Below are 17,108 nucleotides of genomic sequence, written 5' to 3'. Positions count from 1 at the left end.
GCTGGCTAGGGCAGCTTGTACGAGAACTCGCATCGCCAGGGGTTTCCAACAATCCCGGGGCTGGGGTTTGGGGTTTTGTCCCCTTCTTATTACCCTGGGGACAGGCCCGGCAGCTCCGCCCCCGGAGCCCCGGCGCAGGCGCTGTGCTGCGGCGGAGCCGCGGCCGGGTGGTGCGGGCAGGGCCGCGCTGCAGCGGCGGGCGGAGGTGAGCGGGGCCCGGCGGGGCCGTGCCGGCACGGGCCGGGCCCTCGGCGGCGGCCATTTCACGGCGCTCAGCCTCCCGCCGGCTCCTGTCGCCTGAGCGGCCGGGGAGGGCCGGGCGGGAGCGGTGGGGAAGGTGGCGCCGCTGTGCCCGCGGCCGGGGGCGCGTTGCGGGGTGCCCCCGGTGCTGGCGGCCGTGCCCGGCCCGTGCCGCCACCCGGGTACTGAGATACTGACGCTGGGCTCCTTGTGCTCTCAGTCCCTTAGAAACGCGGCCCTCTGAGATTCGGGAGCCAGCATGCTTGGCAGGAGGCACAAAAAAAGCCCCCAGGCAAAGGGGCAGGGAGCTGCAGTTGCAAAGCAGGTAAGGATGGCGAAGGGGCAGGGAGGTGTGGTGGTACGGCAGGGAGGGGGCCGCCTGCTCTTCGGGGAGCTCCTACCGCTCCTGTCCTGATAAGATCTCCTGATACTGTAGGGCTATGAAAACTTCTGAATTGTGTATTGATTGTTTTTCGGCTTTCTGCTTTAGCGCGTTCTTAAAGTAGCGATCTGACATCCAGCAGCAGAGGCCTTGGAAGGAAGCCACAATGCTGTGACACTGTAATCTTCGCATGAGACCGCATGACTCATGCTTACAGTAGTTTCCTACTTCACCTACACTGAGATTTAATAACAAATTCAGTAACCATATTGAGGTATTTCTTACATATCTAAGAACACAGAAATAATACTAGAATCTCTAGTAACAAATTCAGGGGCATGTATGGGGTAACAATAAATCAAGTAATTTCTTATTTCTCTCTGTGCAGTCTTTGATGTAACAGATAAGCTTATCCATGTCCCTGTCATCTAGCTGTAACGTAATCTCAGGGAGCTTAAATGTGTCAATATGTTGATTTTTCATACTCTGTATCTTTGGATGTGGTTTTGGAAGTCTGGAGAAGGGAGGCATGATTTAGTTAACAGTTAGGAGGTGAAGGAAGTCAGGAAGAAGCGTCAAAAATGGAAATCTGACCAAGGCAAAATTTTGGATACAGGAATGGAAGAAAAAGAGAGCTCAGTTAAATGTATAGAATAATTTTGAACTGTAGTGGAAGTTCAGAAACCTTTGAAGGTGGAAAAGGGGCAAGTCTGTAGAGAAGAAATAGCTGATAGAAAAATAGGGAGATAAGAGATTGGAATGGGATAGTAGCCTGGAAAAAATAGGTAAGATATTCCTTGTTGGTGTCTTCCCAGGGACCAGGTTTCCTATACAAGAGGCAGAATGGTTCTGTTAGAGGTCCATAATGTCACCGTTGTTTTGATACAAAAACTTGTAGTTCTCAGAATAGTAATATACAAGAAAATATAAAAGGTAAACCATCTTTCACCTTCCCTAAAAAAGGAAAAAAAAAAAAAAAGTAAAGGATCTAATTAATATCTTGCTAATTTCTAATGCTGTATGGTTAGTTATTTGTCCCTTCTTATTTATAGCTTGGAGGGTCGTTTTCTTGAATATGCTAATGGCTTGTTCACTTACAAATGAATTTAATTTTTTTTTGAGCTGCATGTTAATACTAAAAAAATGCTTGATATAACAGAAAAAAGAAGTAAAACTAAAACTTTGCAGTTCATATGCTAACTTAATTGGAAATGTGCCTTGCTGAACAGATTGAGAAAGTCAGAGCTGCCGGATTCTGTTCTTCCTGACTACACTCGCTACGCTTACAGTGTAGTAACAGACAGGTCACAACAGCTCCTGGTTCATTTTGCAGATTGATAAAAGGTGTATGTGTGTGTTCTATAGAACGTGAATCTTCAGATCGCCATTAATAAACGTTTCCTAATTAAATCTTGTCTAGCCCTTCTTCCATTCTGCACAAAGCTACAAATGCTAGTTTTCTTTTACAGAGGATGGAAGAAGAAGGCAGGGGGTGGCCAACTGATCTGCTCAGTGCCTTTACAGAATGTCAAGGGCAGGATCACAGCTAGGCAACTAGTAGCTGTTGGTTTTGAACATTCTTCCAGATTTTTGGAGTCAGTATTTCTCAGCTGTGTTTTAGCTTCTCTTTTGGGATTATACAAGGCTTCAAAGAGAGCAACAAAATATTTCAGGGCAGTAGCCACCAGCCACCAGCACTGCAGTTCTAACAGTTGTCATTACTGATTCACACTAGTTGATAAACTGACAGCCAGCTTCAACTTCTGGCAGCACTTCAGATCCTCTAAGGCAGGAGGAGGCTGTTAACCCTTGCAATAATAACTGTTTTTTTTTTTATTCCTCTGCTTGAAATGAGATGAACTGCTGCCTGCTTGACCATGAAGACCAGTAAGCCAAAAGAGGCTTGTGCTTTGAAAAAATCTGAGGAAATCTGCTCCACTTACCTCACAGGATGAATGGAATTCAGTTAATTCATGTTTATATATATATAATGCTTAGTGTATTTAGCATAAAGAACACTTATTCCTGGTTTGGTTGGTTTCTTCATCAGTGATACCAAATTCATGTCAAAATCTTAGAAGAGTATCTTTCAGATTGCGACCTCAGAGGTTTCTCGGATATATATATCCTTTGGCATATTTTGCCAAAATGGAGAGAGAACCACCACTACTCTGTCAAATTCTGAATACTATTAATAATAATCTTCCCTGAGGTGCTGTCACTTAGCTGTAGTGATCTCTTCCAGCATAGTGTAGGCATTGCTGGGTTGGCCAGGTTTCTGTCGGCATGCGTTTTCCTTGTGTTTATGATTTACACACAGAGGTAATGAGAAATAGAGAACAGTTCTGTATATGTAAATATAGCTTCTTCCAGGAGATAAGGGAGAAGTCTCTGCGGTGTACACGTCAGACCTGTATTATGTGAACCATGATTAAATATTTTTTAGCTTAGCTGTTGCCGGAACTGCCCTTAGCTTCCTTGATGATATCTGCTTAATGAGGCTCAGTATAACAGACCTCGTTTTATTTTACCTTGTTGTGTCAAACCACTAGATAGGCTTTATTTTTAGAAATCATTGGTTATGTATCAGTTGAGAGGGAGTATTTGTTGCTTATGAAGATTTACATACCTCAGCTGAGTTACATATGACTTGTACGCATTGCTCTGATAATAGAAGTGGTGTGATAGTGGGCTCTAAAAAAAAAAAGAGCAGCCTCCAGAATCCATGGAAATGTTTAATCTATGCAGTGTGATGTTTTTGAGCGTCATCTCTGTTCTCACTGCTGTATTTTTTTCTTTCCCTTGTTTCCAGCTGGGGCTGTTTGTTGATTTCAATCCTGAAGAGATGCTGCTGGGTGCAGAGGATGGTGAGGATGATGGGGACCTAGAAGCAGAGCTTGCTGCTATCACAGGAGCAAGGGTGAAAGAAGGAAAAGCAAAACCAAAAGGGAAAAGTAAGTTAAAGTTTCACGATTTCACTTATTAATGACCTGAATAATATATTAAAGATACTTATTTACAAATCACTGATTTATCTAAAAAGGTTTTTTTGTCACTGATAGAAGCACTTTCCTTTACTTTAAAAGTTGAAGTCGTTACTGCAAAGAGGATGAGAATTTTTTGTCTATGTTCTTGTGAACATAGGAAAAAGATAGACCTGCTAGCCAATTTAATAGTGACTAAATAAAGACATGCTTCGCAATTTAGCATGTGAAGTCATAAGTGGTAAAAGGGGCTAAATCAATTCAAAATGGCAATGATGTTTCTTGTGGAAGGTGGGTTGTTTGCTTGTTCTGATTTTGTTTAGAGTTATCTTACATTCTTCAGTTACTTGGATTCTGGAACCAAAACAGAACTTGCTTTTAAGAGAGACATTCTGGAAGTGATGGAGTTACTTGGACAACTCCATAGCTTGCGTTATGTGTGAGGGTAGAGTGTCTCTTGGAATAGATCATTATCATTCTTAATATTTTAAGAATCAATTAATTTTGTCTGATAGCATTTGCTTGCAGCTATGCAGTGTTTTACAGGATTGCTGTGAGCTACGTAAGTTGAGATTGCTGCAGGGCTGGGGCAGTTTACTAGTGAGCGAGCTCTACCTCTGAAGTAGTACACATATTTACAGAGCTGCCTGGTAGGCTGGTTCAGGAAGCTGATCTGTAAAAACAGACTTCTCTTGTGTTGGGTTTTCAGCTGAAACAGTTCCTTGATCTGGTTTATGGCCTGCCCATGTGAATGCTGCGGTGGTTGCAAGGAAGGGGGATGGCAGCAATGTGAAAAGGAGAATGGGGCCTACCCTTGCTGCAGGTGCTGGAAAGAAATGTTATTACAACTACAGCCTTATTTTCAGCTCTGTAGTCATTTACCTGTAATACTTGAAGGGACTTTCAGATGCAGAAAAAGAGGAGTGAGGAAGTTAAAATTATTTAGGAAAAGTGACTGTTTAAGCACTGTAATTGATGAGAGTGGGTATTTGAATCTGAAACTAAATTGTAAACCATTTCCACCATCTAGATTTCAAGATTGTAGTAAGTAAAACTACTAAGCAGAATTATGCTAATAAGCACAGTAGCAGAACTTCTGCCTGTGAACATAGGTTACTTGTGGTTAAAACCTGCACTGTAGTGTTTTGGCGATGAATCTGGGTGTCAGGAGCTTCTGAATTGTAGTCAACATCTACAGTGCTGAATTCCTTCGGCCCTGATCATATCAATGTGTTTTTTTGTCACTTTATTCATAAGAGGGAAATGGAACTTCAGACAGGAAAAATCAATGCTTACTATGCTTTCTAAAGGCATATATGTAAATGTGTGTTTATGTGTGCTCATAAAATCATACACAACTATTCTGTTTTTCTGCTAGAACTAGGAGTATACAGACCAGAAGTTTGTGGAAGATGAACAACTGGGCAGCTGGCACTGGGGTGGGATCACAAGACCTGGTACAGTGTACTGATGGGGACATGGTGCGTGGGAAGACAGGATGCAGGCCAGCACCTGGAAAGGAGGAGGGTACAGCAGGGCCAGGATAAAAACATAACCTCTCTTGAGGAGGATAGAGAAAAGGGATGCAGTGCAATAAGTACTAGTGCTCAGTTCTTGGCTGAGCATGAGGTGCAGTAACTGGCTCCTGGATTTATATTCTAGAGCCGTGATGGGGGAGAAAAGTGATCTCTTTCTGCAGCTTGAGGACGCAGGCTGCAGAAGTTGTGCTGTTACAACATCTCAAGTACAGCAATCTCTGCTGTCTGTAAGCGATAAACGCCAGTTGGTGAGCTGCTCAGATATTTGAAATGGTAGCCTCAGCTTGCCATACCTCTTTAGTGCTGAACCAGCCATCCAAGGGGGCTTGGTTGGCTTTTTCTTTGCCTCTAGTGGGGCTTCAGGTACAATATACTGTGACCCTTCAGGTACAGCCAGTTCCTTTGGATATGGCCTACAACCTGGTTGCAGAGTTTTGCTAGGGGTCGTGTATATGAGCAGCATGTTTGATAGAGGCACTGTAGCATTGATACAGTAACTTTGATCATTTGATAAGAAACATCTTTATTTGGGTTAGTTTTCAGCTGATTCAGCAAATGTGTGGGGGGGGGTGGGATCTGTTTTAGATCTGTTTAAATCAGCTTGAAAGCTCTGCCCCAAAGATCTAGGTTTTATTCAGTGTTTGCTGAGACTAGTGAAGTCAGGGTCATGTCTCCACAGAGAGCTATCAGAGGCATTTATGTGGACAGTAGGGATTTGTGTGGAAAGAACTCCACCTTTGAGAAGGAATGGAAGAAGTGAACAGTTACAGCTTGGCACAGCATGAAGTAGAGATGAGAATTCAGCAAAGAGGAGTTCAGAGCCATTTTTCAGACAAAGACAGAAGCTTGAAGAGAAATAGCAGCACAAAGGAGCTAATAAAGATTTGGAGAAAGGGAAACCTCAGGGAATGAGATAGCAGTGAATAAAATGGGGAAATGTAGTTAGAGTGGCAGAAGGAGCAGCGCTTTTCCTGATTTGTGTAGCAGATCTCTGTACCAGTAGTCTGTTTCTGCTTTGGGGCTAAAGAGGGGAATCTCCCTCTAAGGACAAGTTTGATGCCTTGAGTTGGAGTATTTTAGTTCTATATGCCAAGTGTGATTTTGAAGCAGGGTTTGATGTTTGAAGTACCTATCATCAGCTTAAAACTAGTTCAGGTGTTTATTCATATTGTGGACAAAGGCTGCTTCAGTAATTCCCTTTCATAGATAGAAACTTATAATCAGATTTATTTATGGAAGTATTGTATTTACCTGTTCTTTTGTGGCCATTTATTTTTATCTTAACTGAGAAATAGAGCTTTGACATAACATCGAAGAATAGCCAGTATTATTTTCCAACTTTTCATTGGAAAATTGAAGTCTTCCATAATGACAAAGTTTCTGTTCTTAGTTATTTCTGTAAATAATATCATAGAGGTATTTATCTGTATCTTAAATCTGCCTAGGAACTTGGCTAGCAGATTAGACTAATTTTTCCCTGATCCAGTTGTTTCATCCAGGCCTACTTGTCTGTCTTCCTCAGTCTTAAACAACATTACTGTGCAAACCTGCCATGGTATCTTTCTCTTCTGTGATTATTTTCTGAGCACTGTTGTGTTCTACCATACATGCTAGTCTATCATGGTACTCATAACCTTTCAGTTCAGGCTCCTTGTATTAGTAAACAGATGTTATTTTCCCCAGATATGTAATCTCTGAGCTAGGTTATTAGAGCAGTCATTTTCCTGCTGTCACTCTCAGAAATATTAGCATTGCTTTTTTTTTGTGGGTGTTAATTCCCCAGTCTTTGTCTATCCACGAGTATATCCTCCCTTACGTCTGAGTCTTGTCACAGATAGAGGGGAAGCAAGGGATGTCACTGCTCTCCTTCAGCCAGTAGTGACTCCTTTAGAATTTGTACCCAATGATTGCATAGCTGTGACTGGGAGCTTATGTCTCTTTGTGCTTTCTTTTTGCAGCTCCTCTGCCCATGGATCATATTGAAAAGCTGGCTGCAGACTGTATGAAGGATCTGAATGAAGATGAGGAAGAAACAGAGGATGAAGACTTGGAGAAAGATACAGACCTGTTGGTATGTGTAACTTCATTAGCGAGAAGTTTTAGTGTCTTTATTACTGATTTTGTTTAGTGGTTACCAATGGAAGCAGTTTCTTTAAAATAAAGAAAAAAATGTCTGGGATATAAGGTGTTAAGGTTCAACCAGAGGTTTTGGAACCTGAGTGTTGATTTTATATTTTGAGGAAAAAGAAAATTTTGAGGAACTGTTGCCTTTTTTTTTTTTTTTTACGTTTACTTTAGGCAGAATTGCAAGAAGTTCTGGGGGAGGAGGGTGAGACAGGAAGCTGTGGGGATGAAACAATAGCAATGGAACAGTCCCCAGCTGAATTTGAAAATGAGGAACCTGAACTGCAACCACAGGTAGGAAAGAGCTTTATGTTTCTGACAGTCTTGCTGAATCACTGTTAGGATGCAGATTATTACAAGGGTAACAAGCAAAGATGCACAGACATCTTCTTGTCCTCAAAGAAACTAATAACTATGCTACTACAGTCTTCTCTGTGGGAACTAGTGCTGTACTGATGTAGTTGAATGATTATTTTTTTGGTTTGTTCCAAGGATGAATTTTAATGTAAGCATTGAATTGAGGAGGTAAACAGTTCAAATCAAGCAAGTGCCTCACTTTACTTATGAGCATGCAGGCAGCAGTGCAGACTTCCAGAGTTCATATCTTCTTCCTCTTCATATTAAGCAATTTGCTGAAATCATGAGACTTGTTACACCTCAGCGTCTTTGACATCTTTGTGGATTTTCTTTCACGGTAGCATTAGCTTTCTCTGTTTGATTTGTCAATTCTCATGCAGTCAAATCCTTTATTCAGTTACTGCCCTGTTTCTGTTGCGTGCTGCAGATTCCAGTGCTCCTGTGCACTGTGCCCCTTAATAAGTCAGTCTGTCAGCGTTTCTATAGAGATAATGGCAATAATTACATCAGGAGCCATCCGAAATGTCTCTGTAGCTGTGGAGTGTTAGTAAGTAGCTACTCATAACTTTGCTCATACCTTTTGCTGCTTTTGTCACTGAACTGATCACAATCTGTAGGAGGAGGAAAAAGAACTCCTAGAGTAAAATCAGGTAGGAGAACCCCTGAAGGGAGTGAGTGAACCAGCACGTTTAGAAAATGAGAAAAGAAAAAGTCAAGATTTGTGCCAAAATACTTCTTCACACCCTCTGTTATGTGGTGTTTGAGAGACTTTACTGTTCTCCCTCACCTACTCTCTAACCACATGTCTCCTTTTACCCTGTGACTGAGTTTTCTAAATGTCTCCACCCACTCTTCTCTATTACGCCTTTGAGAGAAAGCCCAGAGGTGGATCCAGGGACCGTTAGCATAGTACAAGTACTCCTCTGTTTTAGAGAGGCTGTTTCGTCCTTCATTAGCGCGAGAGCGCATAGAAGAGGAATGTTTGTTTTTCAGTGCTGTGCAAAAATTCATATCATTTGATTAAATAAGTTTTCTTGATTTGTTTTGTTATTTTTTCTGAGACCACCTCACTTCCTGCTGTTACCAGTGAGCTGCAACAGACGATAGAGAGGAGAATTGCTAACTATAGGACGGCAATTTCAAACGCAAAGGAGTCGGGTGAGAGTGTAAAACTACGTCGATACGAAAGAGGCCTTAAGGTAAGTTGGATTCATAAGTTATGTGAACGAGAGGGAGGCAAAATCATTCTCTGAGATGTAGTTCAGTCTTTCCAGATGTGTGAAATTGCTCAGATGGGAGAGAAATTCTACTTTGCTGCCTTAAGCTACTTCAAAAATATTTCCTGGTACTTACTACTGGTCTAATGTGTAAGTACACAGATAAAGTGTAACTTCAGTTGTCTTCTGTGCATCAGCTCTGTTGCATGTGGCAAGTGGTAGCTGGAGGCAGGGCATATGGTAAACGGTGATGTTAAACCTGCCTATCTAGATGAGAATTTCCCCTGTGATGACTGTTCAGTGTTACCTCAAAGTGAGGTTTCGGGGCTTTCCTAGCACAAACGCTTGCCAGTTCATCACTGATGCTTTGCTTCAGGTACTAACCTTCCGCTCAGCTCTGTGAGACAAATACCTTTCCCTGGGTGTGTCGGCTGCACTTGAAATTCAATCAAACAGGCTTTTTCATAAGGACAATTACAAACTGTGGTGAGGAGCACTTTCTTCAGCTTTGCATCTTTTCAGCCAGGTGGCGTGCTTGTAGTTAGTTCGTAGTGCCCGGTGGTTACTGCTGTGCAGAGTGCCTCTATTTCCCTGTTTGTTTTCATCTGATCTCCTGCGTCACCTCAGACAGCAGGAGCCTCTGTCTTGTTAAGGAAAACTTCAGAGCCCAGCCCTGTCCACAGAGGGAAGAGTGTAATGTCTGACTAGCTACCAAGGGGCTCAGTGTGCAAAGGAACAAGTGAGTGCGTCCACTTGGCTACCAGCTCTGAAAGGAATGTGCACAAAACCACCTGACCTTTCAGAGGGATAGCCAGGCCAACTTCCTTCACCATATACAGAAACCTAATGCTCTGTTTGCCACTTCCTTTGCTTTTTTTTTTCTCTCAAGGTGGGGAGTTTCCATGTACTTTAGTAGTGTAGCTAAGGTTAGTATACTAGATCTTACTTCACAGCTTTCAGTTCTTCAATTAGCTGGATGACACGCTAGCAAATGATGTACAGTTACTTCATGTACTTAGTTCTTGGAACTGTGAACTTTAATCTCAGAGAATCTAATTCCATTTCCAGTCAGTGTCATCCCACACGTGGTGAACAGAGAGCTGTGTGTGGGTTGCCGGACTGCTCTGAACCCCAATCTCACATGCAGTCAGTCCAAAGTGTATCTACTGCTGTTGCTTAATAGGTTAAACAAAGCCATGGCTAACTGAAAATAGCAGTGATTCTGGCACCGATGAGATTTTGTTGGTGGCTTTCCGTGCTTCCATTTCAGTTTCAGTGGAAAGTGAAGGAAGTAAAAACTTCTGCTTTGGCTTAAAGAACATGGTGCTCTTTTGTCTGAACATTAGTTTTAAAAATAATTTAAGAAACATTATGAACACTGTGCAGGTAATACTCGTGGAGGAAGGATCTTAAAGAAAAGGAGCAGCAGTTAACCCAAGTTACAGATGGTGAGAGATTCTTGCTGTAGGTCACCAGCTGAAGTCCTGTTTCCTTTGCTCAGACTTAATGGCTTTTCTCATCCCCATGAAAGAAGTATGCAGACTCCTTCTTTCCCTAAATCCACATTTGCAGCGATATTTCAGTGTAGTATATTTTATTTTGTTTTACAGACAAAATGCATTTACAGTTGGTATAACTGGCTTCCTTGGTGGCTGTGACAAAGCTGGCTGTATGCACATCAGCCATCTGATAATTCTAGGTGCTGGGGTACTTCCAGTTACCTGGTTTGTGTAGCAAGTCTTTTGCATTGTTTGCTCTGATAATTGGGCACCTTTCACAAGTGCTGAAGTTACCCTTACAGAAAAATAGGGAATGCTAAAGGGCAGCAGTTTCTAGTGATGGGTGTAATAGATCCTACCATGAATAGGTTTGATGATCTTATGCTAGCAATATGTTTGATGAAAATGCCAATTAACTTTGCTGTTCCGTCTCTGACAGACACTGGAAACCATGCTGGCTTCAGTGAAGAGAGGCAAAAAAATCAATGAGGAAGAAATTCCACCTCCTGTTGCAATAGGAAAGAGCTCTTCTCACATATCTCAAGCCACAGGAGCGGAGCAGGAGATTTCAGGAAATTCAGTCAGTGTCCCACCGGAGAGTAGAGACGAGTCTGCTGCAGATGATGAGCAGAAGACCTCTTGTGAGGCAGAGCAGCATCTAGAATTGGAGTCTCTACAGGGTCGTGCTGTTACTACTCCTACCACGGAAACAGGTACCATGATCTGAGAGGATAGGCAGCTGCAACAAGAATGTTCATGCTACATCTTTATCTGTTTTTGAATTGCGTTGCAAGGCACTGCTCATGTTGGCACTTCCCTTCTGAATATTTCAGATAGGGCTGTCCATGGGATGCTGAATTTCTGGCAGTGCTATCACATACTGTTATAAAGCTCTGGTCTGCAGTGTATCAGTATGTTTCACTTAACATTTACTGTGCCTCAGTTTCTCATTCAGTATTGTGACATGTAGGATTCCAAGCCTTAAAGAGTTTTTGAGATCCTTAGAGATTATTTTTTTCTTTTTTCTTTTTTTAATTGGGAAAAGTGGGATTGTCAGATCCAGTAGGAATTCTGGAGACTGGAAGAAAAAGGATTTATGTAAGGTGGACATGTGATTCAAAGCAATGCAGGACTGAGTAGATGAACATAGCAAGAAATGCACATCTTGCACGTTCTGTGTAAGTCTCAGTACTGTTTCCTTCTCACAGATCTCCAGCACAGCAGCACACGAGCAATATTACTCATGAGGCAGAAGGAGTATAAAATAGCAGCTCTGAAAGCCAAACAGGAAGGGAACCTGGAGAAGGCAAAGGAGTACATGAAGACAGGCAAGGTACGCACACGTGACATCCTGTGTAAATCCTGTGCTAAATGTACCTGTGCTGTACACCATGCTTACGCATTCATTGAGTGTCAAATGTTCATTGCAACAGCTAGCGAGTCTTAGACATACTAGAATACACCGTTTTGTTTTTTCTGCACTAGAAATTTGATGTGGTCTTGGAAGCTTTGGACAGTGGGCAGCCAATAGACCTCGAGAATATGCCTCCATCTCCTCAGGGTAAGGCACATCTTACAGATTTTTTTTTTAGAAGTCTCTCTGTGCTGTAACGTAAAATGACTCATAATTGATTGCAAAACTATAAGAATCGAAGATTACTTAGGTCTGAGACTTGCTGAATATTCAAATTCAAATCAAGACCATCCAAGAGAAATGATGTATCATTTTTTGTATTAAAGTTACTCTCTGTGAATCACAAAGTTCAGGTAAGTTTTGATGTCTAATTTTCCCATTTTTGTAATTTTAGATAAAAGCAGCCAACCTTTGAAGAGGCAGGGAAAGGGGGCAATGACAAACACTCAAAGTTTGCTGTAGTATTTAATGATTTTATGTATTTCAACTGAGGTTCATAAGGTTCTAGGTTAAAAGACTAACAGATACACTCACTCCAGGTACAGATGATTTCAGTGCATTAGTCTAAATATTAAGGGAAGGTAACAATATTGAAGATATCCTGGTAAGAAACTTCTTATTAAAATGGAGCTAGTATTATCAGCAATAATAGTTGCAAGTCAGTGTTTTAGACAGTTTACTGTGAGTAGTAATTATTTTATTTCAGTAAATCATGAGTTTTATTACTCCTTAAGTTCTAAACTGATCACCAAGTGGCATTAGAGAGAAACTTCACCAATGGCATATTCTGACACTGAAAAGTGGAAGATCGTTGTAGTGGATATTTTTCCAGTTTTCTAAAATAAATGCTATTGCACAGTGCCAGAAACTTGTTTTTCTGAATAGATGGTATTACTTGCTTCCCTTTTCAGCACATAGTTTGTTACTAGGATATTTTAGTCAACTTAGCAATCTGTTTCACACTTTCCATCTGCCAAGATAGCAAGTTATGTTTTGGGAAATAATTCTTAGAATACCTGAACTTGTTTTACTTTTTGTCTTCATAAGCAGTACTAAGCAAAATTAAATTAGTATTTGAGATTTTTCTGCTGTAAAGCATTTGCTCCGAATAATGGAAACTTTAGACTTGCCACCCAAATATTGTTTTGAAGCCAAAAAGCTTTCTGGAAGAGGATGTGATCAAATTGATGGTTTTCTTACTAACATGGGTTGCCTTGCTGTTTATGGAACAAGCTGCGAATCTTACTGCTTTCCTTATTTTTCAGATCTTGAAAGCTTAGGAGATGTACAAGGTACATCCAAGCAAAAGGTACCAGCTCCAGTGGGAAGTTCCCAAGGTCTTACATCACCTGAACCTCGGAACCAAGAAGCTTCAGGTAGGACATTATTTTTTGTAGGAAGACATAAAAATAGCAGGGGTGGAAAGCATTTTCAGGTCTGCCCTTGACAGTCAACTATAGCAGGATTGAGTGTACCTAGCAATGTTCCTGAATATTGTTTGCTGATGATCGCACCTGTACTTTTTGTTCTGGACCAGTAATGCAAATAAAAATTAATAAGGCTTTGCAATTATGTTTTTGTCTCTGCAGAAGGTAAGGAAAGGTCTGAAAAAGGCAGCTCATGTTTTGAAGTCTGAATCATGTAGCTTTTCATTGTCTGTCTTATTTCAAGCTTCCCTGCAGCAACCAAAAACAACACTGGAAGCATTGCAGCAAAGGCTTGAGAAGTACAAGTCAGCAGCAGCACAAGCTAAAGCGAGTGGGGATGATCGGAAAGCCAGAATGCACGAGAGGATAGCCAAGGTATAAAATGACATTGTAGAAAGCTGCTTGCATCCAGCAAAGCCATTTGAATTAATTATCTTGCTGAAGACCTTTTCCGGGATAAAATAACTTGTTTATTGTCCTTTTGTTTGGTAAGAACTCCACTGGGGAAGCTGTTAAACTTTCAGAGGAAGGAGAAACAAAATACAGGTGTTCAGCTCTGCTGATATAAAACCAATTCAGAGGCAAGGCACATACTGTAAATGATAAATAATAAGGAGGAAAGGCTCTTTGGACTTTTATGCCAGAATAATTTTAAAAATGTGTTGTCCACTTCTGAGCTGCAGAAATTTCAGAGCTGAGTTCCTATCCAAAGATTTCTGCTTCGTAGTGTGTTAATGAAGTAATTCAAAGATCTAAAATGTTAGGAAAGTTTGGGTTTCAAAGCAGTATTTTTACTTTGCTCTACCGTTTTCACTATGCCAGAAACACGTGTAAATAATCACTGAAGAAGCATTGGCTCCAGAACTAGAGGGCAGTGGTATGCACATACAACCTGATAGCAAAATACTGAGCATTCTGCAATATTTATGCTGGTTAAATGTGATGATTGACAACTTACAGTTAGAATTAGACTCCACTTGTCTTATTGGGTTGCTTTTATTACAGCAATACCAAGATGCTATAAGAGCCCATAAAGCAGGGAGAAAAGTGAATTTTTCCGAGCTACCTGTTCCTCCTGGTAAGTGTGAACATAAAATGTCCAGATCCCAACTTCTGTATGTCTGCTGGGCTCTGGAGGAGGTGTGCAGATGCTGCCTCCTCATCCTGTGAACAGCTCCTCCTTTTTCTCAGTTAGTGGGCTGGCCTTGCTGTTTGCTGGCGTTGAAGAATATGTTTTAAAGCATTTATCAAAATGCTCCTAAACTTTCACTCTGGTGAATATTCCTGGCTGCTTGTTTGAGAGTGCCAGAACTTGAAAGCAACCTGGTCTGGAGAATTAAACAACTTAATCATGGGCAGGTGTTGAAAAAGGCACCTGTTCTCTGTGCCAGCCCTCCTAAAGGAAAGAGTAAATTTGGAATGTGTTGTCTCTTTAGTTAACTGGATGGAGACTTTTGAAACTGGAAAAAATTACCTGATGTTTTCCACTCTCTTTCTTCTCAGCAGCAGCCTCAAAACTCTATATTTAATTAAATAGCTCCTTTCAACACCTGACAAGTCAGATCAATATTGCAGTTCTCAAGGCTAGTAAAAGTAGTATCCAGAGATTAAACAAATCATGCCTGTGGTCATACTGAGACAGTGACAGAGGCAGAAACTAAACCTGCTTCATGAGACACTCCGCCTCCTGTTTATCTTCTTCACAACATATACTGCTGTGTCTGTAAAGCTTTGGGCTAGGTCATCTAGGAATATTTCACATCTGGCTTGCATCATACTGTTTTTTCCCCTTTGAAGCATCATTCCTTTTGCATTATGCCTAATGAGTTGTTGTGATAAGATGCACAAAGCACTGCGAAGTGGTGCCTAGATTTTCTAAGTTTAAAAAAAAAAAAATCCTAGCAAAGAGACACAGAGCTTGTGGGTTTTTTGTCACTGTCAAATGTGACAACGGGAGACACTGCAGTAGGAATAAAGTAGTAGTAAAGTAGGCAGTGCTAGCTCTGTCGGGTCATGTACTGGTTTGAACAGTCCCTCTGCTTTGAAGCTGTCCCTGGAAAGCAGTTTAGCAACTCTTGCTCTATAATGTGATCTCTTTCGTAGTGAATAGCAGGTGCTGTAAGAGTGAGGTACTCCATGTTTAGCATTCTGAAAATATGCATAACTCCATAATTTCTTTACTCAGCTGTATGTTTTCCAGCCAGCATTTAGAGGCCATATGAATTACATTGAAGATGACAGTAAGGCAGTCACTGAAACCACAATGAGATTATAATGGACTGACTGCATTTCATTGCATCTGGATGATGATAAGTAGCAGCCTTGACCTTCGTGGAGCCAGAAATGCTATTTAGTAATGGATCAAGTGTCACATGGAGGCATCAGTATAAGATTCTGCCTGCCAGTGTACCTCAAACTTGTTCTGTCCCCTTAGCAGCCATCTCCAGGCTCAGAAGCAGCTTAGTCATTATTTCTTGTCATTTCTAATGAGACAGGCAACAAGAATCCTTGCTACATATTAACGAGATAAGTCTTTTTAATTTACAAAGCCAGTAGTGCCCCTGTATCTCGTTGTTTAAAGCTGACGCTGAACTGGTAGCATAGAAATCAGAGTTTATCTTCCATCATCCAGCCTTCCTCCCATCCTTAAAGGATAATAAAATAATCAAAAGGTTTGTTCTTATACTTCACATTTAACTACTGTACTTCTGCCTTACTTTGCAACCTCTCCGTTGCAGTAGATTTTCAGCATATACTTTCAAGGGCTAGTGTTACAGTTCATTTTATGAGCTTCAGTGTTGTGTTGTTTCTTACTGTATGGGACAGCACTGATTTTCTCGTGGATCATGTGCCATCTAAGGTGAGGCAGTAGTGAGAGAGGAAAAAGAGCCAACTACTTCTTGTACAATCTGCTGTCCTTCTATGTAAAGGAGAGAGTCAATTCTTTGCTGGGTCTGGAGGTACCTCTTACCAAATTCTTGAGGTTGTAAGGCTCCTTGGCTACGTTCCAGTTGCTGAACTTAGAAAACCACGCTCTGTTGTCTTCATTTTAGCATCATCCCTTTAAGCCTGGATATCAGTGGGAGGTCTGATCTTAAGCCCACCAGTCAGACTATTTAGCAAGGGTTTGTGGCCTTGGCCTCAGTCTAGTTCTACTGACTTCTGCAGTACATGTGATAGTGTTGCCTGGATAGAAAGAGCCTTACAGAAAAAGAAAAAAAAAAAAAGAAAAAGAAACATGAAAGACACTGTATGTCTTACGTAACTCTTCTACATTCTTTTCCTCCTCAGGATTTCCCCCTCTTCCTGGTGTTCAAGCAACTGATGGCGGCAGCACAATAGCTGCTGTTCTGGAAAATGCTAGTCAGCTGGCAAGCATGGAAGAAAATGATGAAGAAGATGAGGTTAGTCTTTCTTTAGTACATTTAGTAGTTTAAATGTTGTCTCTTCTGGTATATGGAGATGAGGACATCAGATTTTCAGTCAGGCAAATCCAGGCAATCCAAGATGAAATACATTTCCCAGAATTCTGAAGAGTACTGGATCTCAGACTCTGAGAGAGGAATAGTTTGCATTATGGTGTAGGAGAGAGAGATGAGATGGTTATTACAATCAGTACTTAATACAGAATCCAGGTGTCTAAGAGTTTGGTTTGTTTCTCTTTCATATCTGTCTTATGTGTGGGTCTAATTTTCAAAATAAATACCTCAAATCCTGGCCATCTCTTTATGTTGCTCTGAAGTACTTAATATGTGCTTTCATCCTGCATCCCAGTAACTCCTATGTTTGTGCTTCCCCAGGATGTTCAACACTTACTGCTTCTTTTCACGCAGCACCAGCTTTTAGTCTTTGGTTTGATTTCTTTCTCTAGCTGGATTTGGTAGCTGGACTGTGCTTGTGCTTTCAACCAGAGTAGCTTTTAATGG

At 41.3% G+C, this 17,108-nt stretch overlaps 1 protein-coding gene across 1 annotated transcript in view; it reads left to right on the top strand.

Annotated features, from left to right (window-relative positions):
- The first annotated feature begins 77 nt into the window (after nt 1-77).
- Nucleotides 78-17,108, top strand: part of CC2D1B (coiled-coil and C2 domain containing 1B) — a 30,829-nt gene continuing 13,798 nt past the window's right edge. Inside the window, exons 1-13 of the mRNA XM_035332869.1 lie at nt 78-205; nt 461-565; nt 3,435-3,576; nt 7,103-7,215; nt 7,443-7,562; nt 8,687-8,824; nt 10,781-11,054; nt 11,550-11,674; nt 11,827-11,902; nt 13,021-13,131; nt 13,427-13,557; nt 14,188-14,260; nt 16,474-16,586. Coding sequence (XP_035188760.1) covers nt 500-565; nt 3,435-3,576; nt 7,103-7,215; nt 7,443-7,562; nt 8,687-8,824; nt 10,781-11,054; nt 11,550-11,674; nt 11,827-11,902; nt 13,021-13,131; nt 13,427-13,557; nt 14,188-14,260; nt 16,474-16,586 — 1,482 coding nt within the window. The 5' untranslated portion in view covers nt 78-205; nt 461-499. The remainder of the gene's footprint in view (nt 206-460; nt 566-3,434; nt 3,577-7,102; nt 7,216-7,442; nt 7,563-8,686; nt 8,825-10,780; nt 11,055-11,549; nt 11,675-11,826; nt 11,903-13,020; nt 13,132-13,426; nt 13,558-14,187; nt 14,261-16,473; nt 16,587-17,108) is intronic.

Source organism: Oxyura jamaicensis, chromosome 8, assembly GCF_011077185.1.
Source record: "Oxyura jamaicensis isolate SHBP4307 breed ruddy duck chromosome 8, BPBGC_Ojam_1.0, whole genome shotgun sequence".
Lineage (NCBI taxonomy): Eukaryota > Metazoa > Chordata > Aves > Anseriformes > Anatidae > Oxyura > Oxyura jamaicensis.
Note: the sequence above shows the minus strand (reverse complement) of the source record. Positions and strands in the feature narration are given on the sequence as shown.